The sequence below is a fragment of the Colias philodice genome, chromosome 15, assembly GCF_061535455.1.
Source record: "Colias philodice isolate Cphi_HAF_F1 chromosome 15, ilColPhil1 Martin Lab GWU primary, whole genome shotgun sequence".
Taxonomy (NCBI): domain Eukaryota; kingdom Metazoa; phylum Arthropoda; class Insecta; order Lepidoptera; family Pieridae; genus Colias; species Colias philodice.
The window spans coordinates 7,620,263-7,632,993 of record NC_143100.1 but is presented as its reverse complement, the minus strand read 5'-3'; the positions used below and the strand labels follow the sequence as shown (position 1 = coordinate 7,632,993).

Genomic DNA, 12,731 nt, shown 5'->3' with positions numbered 1-12,731 from the left:
TATTGTTTATTAACATTACTTTTAACTTATGGCTTTTGGGAACATATACCTGGTTTTACTGTCTCTAAAAACACTTAAGAGGAAAGCTGAACTCTATCAACAGGCAAACAGCATGACTTGGAGGCGTAACTACGATAACCGGTTGTGCCTCGTTCACTCAAGTTACAGTTTCTTGCTTTCTTTGATTTTATTTTCTCTGATAGACTTGTGGATTTTTCGAACTGTGATTTATGTAGTGTGTGTTTTCAATTGATCGGAATTATGTTTTTTTTTGTTATCCCCATTATAATATATAAAAAAATTACTTCAATAGAAGTAAAAAAAATCCCCTATGTACTAATTTGAAATTTACTACTTCTTCTAAATTATAGTATGGTACGTCGTGCATTTCAAACAAATTCATTCTGCTCTACCACTATAACCCTTTACAGGCTGCATTCGTCTTAAAACAGAACTAAAATGGTTCAAACATCTTCCGCTATATTCACATTAAAAAAAGTATAACCTACCATTGACAAGATAAAAAGCACCCTGTACAAAATCAATTAGCACGAGCATCATGAAATATTCGTCACTGAAATAGAATGAGAGGCCAGTATAAGAGCATTATGAAACGCGTCTCTTGCGCCCGGAAGCGCCGTTAAAGGCATTATTATCCGACCGGTCGCGCCGCAAATAAATCGTCTGCGGGGCTCGCTCTTTCGATTATCCTCAAATCTTCATTACACCGACATATGCTCTCACGTCTTATGCTTTTCACACTTTTCCCTTTCTTATTTATGGTCTAGAGAAAGCTATTATGAGGTCATTATTTTTGTCTTTAATACAATTTAATCATAGGTTCAAAGTAGAAGTTTCATCGTGTTCAAGTATACAGATATTTTTTGGTGGACTATAGACACTCTTAACTTTGAACAATTGTATATGATATGCTGATATGAATTAAATAGTGAAATCAAATAAATTAATAATATATTGACTTATTATGTCTGTTAATTGGTCTCAGTTCAAATTTTTACCGTTAACTAAATTAAAATCGAACGGTCCTACTAAAAAAGTTTCGAAGGCCAGGCAAAAAAAAGTTTGAGGTAATTTTTCAGTTCGCTCATTTTACAGTTTAAGCACTACGAAAATTCAGTCGTTATATTAGTATTAAAATCTTTTCAGTTCAGCATCAAACTTTTAATGAAACTCCAATAGTTGGTCGCTGTACATGATATTCACGGATATTGAGTGCTTCTTAATAAGTGCAATATTTTTTCCAAATATTCTATAACTTAACAAAATGTAGATAGATAGATAGATAGATAGATAACACGTTTATTCATAGAACACAAGAAAATATACATATTACAAACACAAAACATAAAATCAATCAAAAGACACAAAAAACACAGTATAAAAAAGAAACGGATACATTTAATGTGCACAGTGTTCTACGAACAGGCCTTGGCTCAGCATATATGTCAGGGTTGAAAAACCCCGACGCTGATATTCTGCCAATGCCTCTAGAGGGCAGAAAAATAAAAAATAAAACTTAAATAAATAAACAAGTATAAATAATGTTAAATATATGGAGAGATAAAGGAAAAATAACGAAAACAATTTTAGTAAATATAAAATATCAATAAATAGCAATAGACAATATTAAAAATATAATCAATCAGATGGTACACGATACTAACTAATGGTTCACGGCAGTAACAGAACTATGCAAAAGAGGAAAATAAAATAAAAACTATTGAAAATTATTATAAAATAGATTTTTGGATACCTAAAAGGTACTCCCGATAAACAGTTTTAAATCTTAATTTGCTACTAATGTTGCGCATGGGTGGAGGAATGTCGTTCCAACATTTTGTTGCAAAGTATTTGAAACTGCCGCGGAAGGCCATAGTTCTATGTTTTGGTATAGAGAAAATATTGGTTCCGAGTCTTACTGGGTTAGAACCACCATCTTTTCGCCACATAAGCTTCTCAAATAAGTAAGCTGGGCGTTTGGTCTTTAAGAGGTCGAATAGAAAGCTAGCCATAAATAGTTTTTGTCTACTTTTCATATTTAGAATATTTGCTGAGTTTAGGAAAGGTGTGATGTGAGATCTAGGTGGAACATTGAAACAATATCTAATGCAAGCATTCTGAATTCTTTGAATCAAATGTTGTGATCGCTGTAGAAGACATGGCCCGTAAGTATTAATACAATAATTGAGTTTGGAAAGTACAATTGACTCACATAAAAGTAGACGAAGGTCAGTTGTTAAGAAAGGACGCAGCTTATAAATCACTTTCAGACGATAAAAACAATTACGAACAATGTCCAGCACATGGCTTTCAAAATTAAGATTATTGTTAAAAAGTAGCCCTAAATTTTTTGCCTCATCCACCTCAACGATTGGAATATTGTCAATACATACAGATAAACCCAAATCTTTGATTGATCTCACCTGCCGTTTCGAGCCAATTACCATAAATTTGGACTTGTTGGGGTTTAATACCAGTGAGTTCTCAGAAGCCCATGTACATACGCGATCCAAGTCCTGCGACAACCCATTTAAACACTCTGAGGCATTTACACGACTTATTGGCGCGTATACCTGCAAATCATCCGCGTAAAGGTGATAATTTGAATATTTAATACACTCAGTTATGTCCGCGGCGTAGATGGTGAAGAGAAGGGGCCCAAGGATCGAACCTTGTGGAACACCGCGGGTAACTGGGAGTACCGAGGAGAAAGAGGATGTACCATCATTTTTTGTGATGACAACCTTCTGGGCGCGATGATTGAGGTAGCTATCGAACCACTGAACCGACGCGTCATTAAAACCATAATAGGAAAGTTTACCAATAAGGAGGGATAAATTTAAAGAGTCAAAAGCGCGCGAAAAGTCTAGGAGTGTAAGTATAGATGCACTGCCACTATCCTGGGCAGACAGGATATCATCAACTACCTTTAGCAAAGCTGTGCTAGTACTACGAGACTTCCTGAAGCCAGATTGAAGTTCCGGTAATATATTATTAGTCTCACAATACTCAACTACCTGATTATAAACAATTTTTTCCAATAACTTAGAAAGATACGGGAGAATACTAATCGGCCTAAGATCTTTAAGTTCTTTGGGATTATTAGATTTAGGAAGCGGGCGAACAAGAGCTAATTTCCACTGTGATGGGAAAATTGACGTCACAAGGGATTTATTTAAGATAGATGTTATAACTTTTAGCGTAGATGGCAAAGTGAGCAAGATCATGTCCCTGGATATATCATCTGATCCCCGCGCATTTGATTTAATAGAAACTATAAGTTTACCTACCATATTCTCATCGATTGTACTGAACTTAAAAGTATTTTGACAGAACCTGCTACTTTTAAAGTAGTTTAGAGTGCTTTCATCTACATCACCAGTACCAGGTATGTTAAGAAAGTGGGAATTAACAGCGTTTGGATCAACGAGATGATCAGGTAGATCCGTAGAATTATTCAAATTGGGTATAACCTTACTTTTTATATTTTTCCATAAAACCTTTGGATTCTGAGCGTGAGCATTAATGTGAGCATCATAAAAAGCCAACTTTTCTTGATACATACATACGCTTACAAAAGTTTTCAGTGATTTATAGTACAATTTGTCGTCAATAGATTTACTTTTGCGATATTTAGTATGAGCCTCATCGCGAACCGACATCATTAGACGAAGGTTAGATGTCAACCACGGAGTTTGGCTCTCTTTAACAGAAATAGTCTTAACGGTAGCGTGTTTGTCGAATAAAGACAGAACACTAGAATTAAAAGCATTCACCATATCATCGATGTTCTTTATGTGACAAATGTCGTCCCACGGAATAGAAATAAGATCAGCATTGAAAGCCTCGCAATTTATATCTTTTAAGGGTCTGTAACTAAACGATTTAGTAATAGGTTTGGGTTTTTTTATTTTGAAATCGGCAAAGATCATAGCATGGCCACCAAGTTCCGGTATGTGATGTACAGCTGTAGCAGATACATTCATGTTAGAGCACAGTAAATCAATTAATGATTCACTGTGGGACGTGAAATGAGTAGGTTCATTTATGTAGTTTACTAGACCACAGCACTTAAGAAACTCAGCAAGTCGGTTGCATTTATTATCCTTCTCATCTAATGTATTTATGTTGAAATCACCAAGTAGGATAATAAAATCATAAGCCGAAAAGAAAGAAACTGATTCTGTGAGGGAATCGAAAAATAGGTCTACATTTTGCCAGGGGGGACGATAAGCTGTGCCTATTAAAATTTTGTTGCAGTTGATATTGGTTGTTATCCAAAATTGCTCGACTGAGGGATAGGTGGTCGGATGGGAACAAGTACGAACTGACATATCACGTCTAATAAAAAAACCCACACCACCTCCTCGCGTGCGAGCACCCGGAGGACGTGGTATATGGCGAAACGTATAATTGGGTATACGTGGCACGCAACCGTCTTGACCAGGACGAAGCCATGTCTCATTTATAGCTAAAATATCAGGCTTATGTTTTTCGAATGCAACTTGAAATTCATCCTGTTTTGAACAGATAGACCCAGCATTAAAGAGACCAATTTTCAGAAATTTATTCTTAACCATTTTTATAGGAAATTAGCTTAAAGATGCATAACAAAAGAATTGAATAAATGAAGTAGGAAAGAAACACGAGTAAATAAGTATATATTAAAAATATATCAGGCAAATTGATTACTTTAATAGGATAATTAAATAATAAATATAAAAGCAAATAATTCGTATTAAGAATATAATAGATACATACATAAGCTAATAACATTATATAATATTTATATATAATATTATAAAATGATAAATAATCGTAGGCCAATTTACAATTACTTAAAAAGATAATAAATATAAGAACACGGTGCACTAATTTCTTATAAACTATAGATATCCAATTAAAGTAAAAATATAGTTTAATTAAAACAAAATAAACATTATTAAAAGTTTGTATAAAACAAAAGAGTTTAGCATCATAATATTCAAACTTAAATGCAATACTAACTTCATGTTGATTACAACTATGTTTCCAGAAAATAGTTATGTAAGACAATAGAATTAGGTGAGTAATTTTTAACATAATATAACAGAAGCATGACCTGAAAACGAAACATTTTAAAAGATAACATAATATATTACACATTGCAATGAATTTGTATACATAAAAACAAAGTAAACTGAAAGTGTGAAAAATTAAAACAAATTTAACATAAAAATTATGAGCTAGAGGGGGGATCAGAATGCATTTTAAAAACACGGTCAATGTCTTCTTCTGTTTGTAATCTATGTATTGTACTAGAGTCCGTACGCCTTGCAAAAACACGGCCCTCACGGGACCAAATATAACGCCACTGCAAAGCTTTGCCCATAGACCTGGCTTTACCGAAAATGACACGATTTTTAGGTGTCAGTCTTTCGTGGATATGGACTCGTCTTGCATCATGATTTGGAAGACCAAGGTCCGTGGTTGTAGTGCCACGCCGTACTCGAGCGTTTTTTAATAAATCATCACGCAGCGAGCGTCTTGAAAAACTAATGCACAGGGGGCGCACACGGTTGTTTACATCTAAATCATAATTAGTTCCATCAGTTGTCAACCGGCGTTTAGAGCCGACACGACGCGCGCACACGATGTCGCGTTCATCTAAAGATATCCCTAGTTTGTTCGCTAAAGTAATCGCTATATGTGAGGCTGATTCTCCATCGAATTCTGGTATACCTGATACTTCGACATCATTAAGTAGGCCCGCCTGATCGCGTTGATTAATTTCTAGTTGTAATTGTTTGATAGTAGTGTGCATATTTACGGTCTCCTGTGAAGTAGGCTGTTGTTTACATAGTTGAGACAGTTTCAAATGCAGTGAAGTGTTCTCGGATTCTAAGTTATTTATGCGCTCACGGTAAGTTGATAATTCATTTTTGAGGTCCTTTAATTGTGAAAATAGGAAGTCGGTGGTTTCATTTAATTCCTTCTTTAAACCATTCATAGCCATGTTAATTTCGGTTTTAAAATTACTGGTAAGTTTTGTCTCCATATCGACGAATTTAGACTCAAGTAAAGCAGAAAATTGGTTTAGTGTGATAGAGGCTTGTTCCAAAGGGACACTTGTAATTGACATATCCTGAGCCATGTCCTCACAAGACATTATACTGTCCTCCATACCTGGTTCATGCAGTCTCCTCACAGGTGTATTTTCGCCTTTTCTACGTTGCGTAACATTAGAACAAGTTGGACATAACCATTTTTGATTGCAATTTTTATAATGCATATTATAATAAGTAACACTCATATTTATACATAGCAGATGATAACACTCATTACACTTAGAACAAACGACTTCGTCTTTTTTTATTAGGTTGTGGCACGCTGAGCACTGCATTATATTTATTTTTATTATTTAGATTGAACTTAAAAATGTTTTCAAAGAAAATTGATACTTAGATTCACTTAAATTAAATATAAATGTAAAATAAAATAGGCAGAACAGAAAACAGCTGTTGAACGTTCGAGAGATCGAACTACCCTCCATCGATCGAACTACCATATGTAAGTTTTGGTGGGTATGTAAAATGAAGGACCAATATAATTTTTCAATAATCAAGATTAAGTATTAGCTTGTTGTTACTGAAAATATCTGGTTTATTAATATCGCGTAGAATTTGGCACAGGTGATGAAAATGTTTGTTCAGTTAGCGTAAAATAGCGACATTAGAGTTTAGTTACTGCGCTATAATTGGGTTAAGTCGTAGATTTTTCATGTGATAGTTAAACTGAATTATTACATTTTGGTCCTTCGTTATGAAAGCTCATGTTTAATGAATAAGACGGATTTTGTAGTAAACTGAAAAATGTAAACGATGTTATAATATTAAAACATATTGTATCTATCTATTGGTTTATCTGCAAAACTCAATCTACGAATCTTTGTTGATAACGTCTGAATACATTGCAAATATTTCTTTAAGTAATACCTATCGATGCAAATGGATGCATTTTACCTAATTCTACAAAACCACAAAATATTTTTCAACAATTACCTGTCCTATGCATATCATAGACTAACCTATGCTATGAGGCTAAATAAGAGACAGTTACCGTTCGCTTTTATTGCTAACCGCATTAGTATTGGAGGACATAATATCAGTACCTTGAGGACATAGTTAACGTAGTTTTATTCAAATGGAGGCGAGTTTCAGCCGCGCCCACGGCCCACAGGATATTGATTTAGAGGCCAATGAAGCCTAGTTCCGCTGCAGCCTCCGATACACATAAGCTTTGTGACAACGATGTGACTAATTAATTTTCACTAGCTTTAACGCAATACTGATGCGCTGAAATCTATTTAGTGATCATTATGTGGCAGCAAACACACTTTATTAAGGCAATTCAAACACTGATTCAATTGAGTCTTCGACTGTAGGAATATAAAATTTTGTACTGAATATTTTCAGCGTTTCTTCGACGGTTTATCGCTACGATATCTTAACGTATATAAGCATCTTTGTAGTTTGTACCACAGTTTACTAAATACTATCTACATATCTTTGTGAGCACAATAATACTTAGAATAAAATTTAGAGATTTTATAACATATTTTTCAAAACCGATGATGCTTACAAAACTTATTATTATTTTACATAAATCCCGTTTGAAACAATATCCATATTAAATTTGAAATTCAATAAGATCACTCAATAATGTTAATTATCATTAGTTTTGTTCGATGAGACGATAATTATTGAAAGTTGTGTCATCTGCTTAACACGTATATGTAATCCATTTATGGATTATTGGTGTTCAACAGGTAAACTCATAGCTATAGACAGAATCAGTTTAATGCTCTCTAAACGTTTGATATGATGTGAATAACATCAGAGGGGCGACACGAATGGATGAGCCGAGCACGGGACGCGAATAAACACAATCCGATCTCTTTCAATTACATGGATGTGGCGTATTGTGATCAATACTCTAATTAAATGTAATACATACTAGGAAGCGATATATACTCATTTAAATATTATTTATATTTAGTTCTCAGTATTTGTATTAATAACTGTATTTTGTCTTGTTTTAAGAGAATCAAAATTTACGGAAAATCGTTAGGTATTATAACATAAAGCTATTTTGATATATTGCTCTATTGAAAAAAATCGTGAAGAAAGAAATGTATGAGTAGTTCTTATACAATTAACAAAAATATGTACTTACAATAAAAATAGGATTTTGAAAACAGTTTTTTTATATATTATACTTTTTCTTTTGTTCTCAAATGTGTACATCAAAATGAGACAAACTACAATTTTATAGCGCCGCGATTGTCAGTGGGAACCGGGTCGTTCGGGGGCCGGGCGCGATTCTCTCACTCGAGAGATCACCTGAAAGTGTACCACTTAATAACTCACATCCTCTCTCGGTTCACTGGGCATCCGCTGGATCGTCACATATCTCTAAATATGGCCGGCGAAGCGTGGCGCGCTATACCACTCCCGGATTAAGCGCATGCCGCCGCGTGCGACGAACATGTACTAATGTAACTAACACTCGTGTAATCATTTGACGTGCTCGGTTACGATTTTCATACTTGATTACGTTCAAATAGTTACAGTTTTGGTGTACACTACGTAGCTCAGCTATAACTGCTACGCGCTACGAAAGATCTACGACTCTACATAATTATGACAATTTAAACTTGAACATACAAATAAATAGATATAAAAGATACGATTATTTCGTAACTATAGTTAAACATATTAAGATTATAAAATATTAATATGTGTATAGTCTAAAAACCTTAAAAATTACTTCTCTTTTAATTATTTACCAATATCGTAGGTAAATTGCACCGAGTCTAGCTACTGCTCGAGGGAATTGTATAAGTTTTTCGTACCTTGAATAAACAACATGTAACACGGAACTATTGAAGAGTTTAATAATATTCATTGGGTAAGGGCAATTTTCCGGACGAGCGGCGTCGCGTCTTTGATCAGCGTCTAGCTCGAAGAGTCATTCTGGAGTAACTATACTCAATAAAACCTTAAAGCTTAACAAATTCATGTTTTGTAGGTAAATTTATTCAAAAATAAAATAAAATGTATTATTAATCGATTTATTTATTGATTTTAAAAGGGAAATCAGACTGCACAAGAAATACTGCCAAATGAAGAGTACTTTTAAATAATTTTAAAACAACCAATACAATTAAAAATAATGAAGAAAACTGTAAAGTACTACAATAACACGACATAAATATAGTTTAACTACGAAAATATAATAAGTGACAAAAGTTATTTGTTGTATTAAGCAGAATGAAGTGTTTTCCAAAATGCCAGTTCGTAACTTAATTTCGCACCCCATGCGAGTCTCCCACAAACACGAGTAAGTACCTACATAAAATAAGCGTTTACGGCCAAACGGTGTCAAGGGAAAGGTCTCATACGTAGAGCCCACGAGCCCACGGCACATCTTATTCCTCGTACGATACTATAAGCATAGCCTGTGCTCCTTTTAAGTTCATTCCCTAAGTAATTTTGTTAGTTAAATGATCACAGTGTTTGTTCGAGCTCAATGGATTTTGTGAACACGACTTGAAAGGGACGTTTACGTATGACATTTGTACATATTAAATTATTTTACGCAGGTACCTAAAGGTTATCGTAAAATACATTGAAAAGGCTATAAATTTTATTAACATACAAACCGTACATTATTGTCTTGAAATTGTTGTTTTCAAATATAATTCTACAATGTAAAGTGTTACGTTGCTCGTAATATTTATTTTGGTAAAATTTTGCTATTATGGTGTTTTCTTTAGAGGCAATACTTCAATATCCGCTATATTAGATTTTGTGGTAAAGTTTCCTTTAGCTTTTAGTGAGCCAGTTTGATATATTGAATCTATTGCGGTGAAATCACAAATTTTATAAATAAGGGGCGATGGACCAATAAAACTATGTTGATTAATTGTTTGACAAAATAGACTTTTAAAGAATTATTATTAAGCTAATATTTAACACTAAATTTTATTGTAATTAAAGAGATTGATTTCTAGTATTTTTTATTGAATTGCCTGCTTTGTTTCCAGCCTTTGTAGTCATTAAAACTGAATATTATGTAGTTGCTGCGTTTATTGTCTGCTGTTATATTATAATATGTAGTTTGTTCGTGTTATCATAAAATTATTCAAATGATAAAGACTAATACTTTTAATTTAGTGGATAATAACTATTTGTGTTTCTCCGACACAAGTAATAAACAAATCCCATACCTTTCAAGCAGAAAACAGGAAAGGCGAATTGCCTTTTCACGTCAATCGCCAAGACGGAGTGTGTATCGAGAGCTCTTACACATTTTGCACTTCGTCATTATGCCCGTAATAAAGATAGTCAAGAAAATACTATTATAACACTAGAATTAACTAAAGTTTTATTTTAAAACAGTCCCTCGTTTTTGTTACTAGGCATTGTTTTTTGCCAATTTTGTTTTAAAATTGCATTAAATACGAACACTTTTCAGCCAATACAGAAGACAGATCTTCCACTTCCGTAATTTTGTAAAATTATTTAATTAAATTAAATATTTTTTATATTATCACGTGTGTATGTCACCGCTTTCAAACCGCGTTTGGTCGGGTCACGGGTCGCGAGGACGTCCGGTGTCGTCGCGCCCTTCCGGTGCGCGGGCGCCGACTCGCTAACCGTGTCCGAATATACCATGCTCTAATAAATTATCTTTGTTGCCTAGCTTTGTAGCCACTATGTTGTTTTTGTTATAATATAATTTAATAAATAAAAAATCATCAATAGGATTGGATGGTATTAAGGATAATATTTTGAATAATGTTGTTAATCGTATAATTATAAGAAACATAACAACATATACTGATTTAAAATATAATAATCTTAAGGTTCTGAATGAAATAACGCATCCATTATAACAGTGAACGCGAATAAAAAGACTCACAACAAAATAAATGCAATATCGATACTTTATTTTTATTCCAGTAAACAAAACGTTTGAAAAGAGAACATACATCAATATTCCAAGTTACATTTATAAATTAAATAAATGAGGGCGTAAGTTGAATAAGAGAACATAATGATAAAAGAAAATTTAACCTTTACATACCTCTACAGTCTACATACAGTAGGTCATATTCAAAGCAAAGCTTATTATTGTGAAGTTATATTAACTCCACTTTATTGAAAGGTTCGCTGTAAACTAATTACTATGTAGTACATGCATGAATGGCTTTTATGATGCAATTAATGGATACTGTTTTAAGTGTCGCGAAAAACAAACTGCGTATTAATTTTATAGTGACATGCTAATGGATCCAGGCCACCTGAGCTGTTGTTTTAAAAACATTTCCATTATTAAATGTTGTGGTTACTGTATAATGTATTTTGATTTCAAAATTTTAGTAAATAATTTAATTTTAATTAAAATATTTACACGGTATTCATCAATCCTGATTCAATATTAATTTAAGCATGTTCGTTATTTTACATTGTTTCGACTAGGTCGTTTAATGGCTAGGTCTAAGTAAGAGCTATGTGAAGATAAAATATCGCGGACTAACAATTGTTAGAGGCTGGATAATGTATGCAGGAAAAAGTTTAGTGCAAAAAAGGCAAGGCTCATTTCATACAAAGTTGACCAGTGTTATCTTATTTATTACTATATATTCCTATTATTCCTATTATTTTCACTGTACATTATCACGTCAACAAAGATTACATAAATAATATCAAATTAAATTATTAGTTAATAAAATGTAGAGTTTGTAAATATATTGTTTTGTGGCAAATACACACAAATATTTTCACTGTTTTAAAATTCGTGACAGTGTCCCCAACTCCCCGAGTAATCAATTTTAAGATTTCGTAGCTAACTTAGTAACCAGCAACCAAAATTCATGGACAATGGGGACCTTTGGTACTATACCTTTATCGGTTGCCATTGACGTGTTCAAATTTCGTCAATTGAGCGCAGTGGTTATTCAGAGATCGGAAACAATTAGACAACTGTGGCATTGGCCAGCCGAGCGCAGATCCGCGCTACGCATTCACCACACACTAGATATATAAAAATCTAGCGTATGGTTGTTACATGAATGTAAGTTTAGAGTCTTGATTAGGACCCAAATGAGGACCCATTTTGGACTTATACAGACTTAGAATACTTAATGAGAAAAGAAATAATTGGACATTTTTCGAAATAGACTATCCTGTGGCAAGGTTACTAAACATTTTAAATTTAAACAGATTAGTTAACTAACAAAATATAGATAAATCATAAAGAAAGATGACATGATTATTTTTAAGTTCTTAAAGTTTCACTATATCTATGTATTGTAGCACTAACCTTATCTTGAAAATATTAATTCATTGGAAATATAAAGCAAAAATTCCACATGCATTTTAAATATCATCTATGTTATTTATACTTTCACTTTATACTTTTTACTCAATGTTAAATGAACAATCATTACCTATTTTTTATCAAATGTATTTGAGTGTATACATTTTTCAAATTTGTTGTTTTTGTTTTTATTATTTAGTCATAGGTCATAAGTCATAACTAAAGTATCAAATATGATGTATTTTTGGGCTAAAACTTGTAGTCTTTTAAATAATAGATAATTGAATAGTACATTTTAACACATACTTATCAATTAGATATAAGTACATTACAGACATATAAAC

At 33.1% G+C, this 12,731-nt stretch overlaps 1 protein-coding gene across 1 annotated transcript; it reads right to left on the bottom strand.

Moving 5' to 3' along the window:
* Positions 1 to 5,239: 5,239 nt before the first annotated feature.
* On the bottom strand, positions 5,240 to 6,169 carry LOC149482346 (uncharacterized). The gene has a single exon (XM_089704108.1). The coding sequence runs from the start codon at positions 6,167 to 6,169 to the stop codon at positions 5,240 to 5,242; it is 930 nt and encodes a 309-aa protein (XP_089560234.1).
* Positions 6,170 to 12,731: the final 6,562 nt, after the last annotated feature.

Coding starts and splice junctions, on each gene's coding strand:
- LOC149482346 (XM_089704108.1), bottom strand. CDS start 6,169: ATGTCTTGTGAGGACATGGCTCAGGATATGTCAATTACAAGTGTCCCT.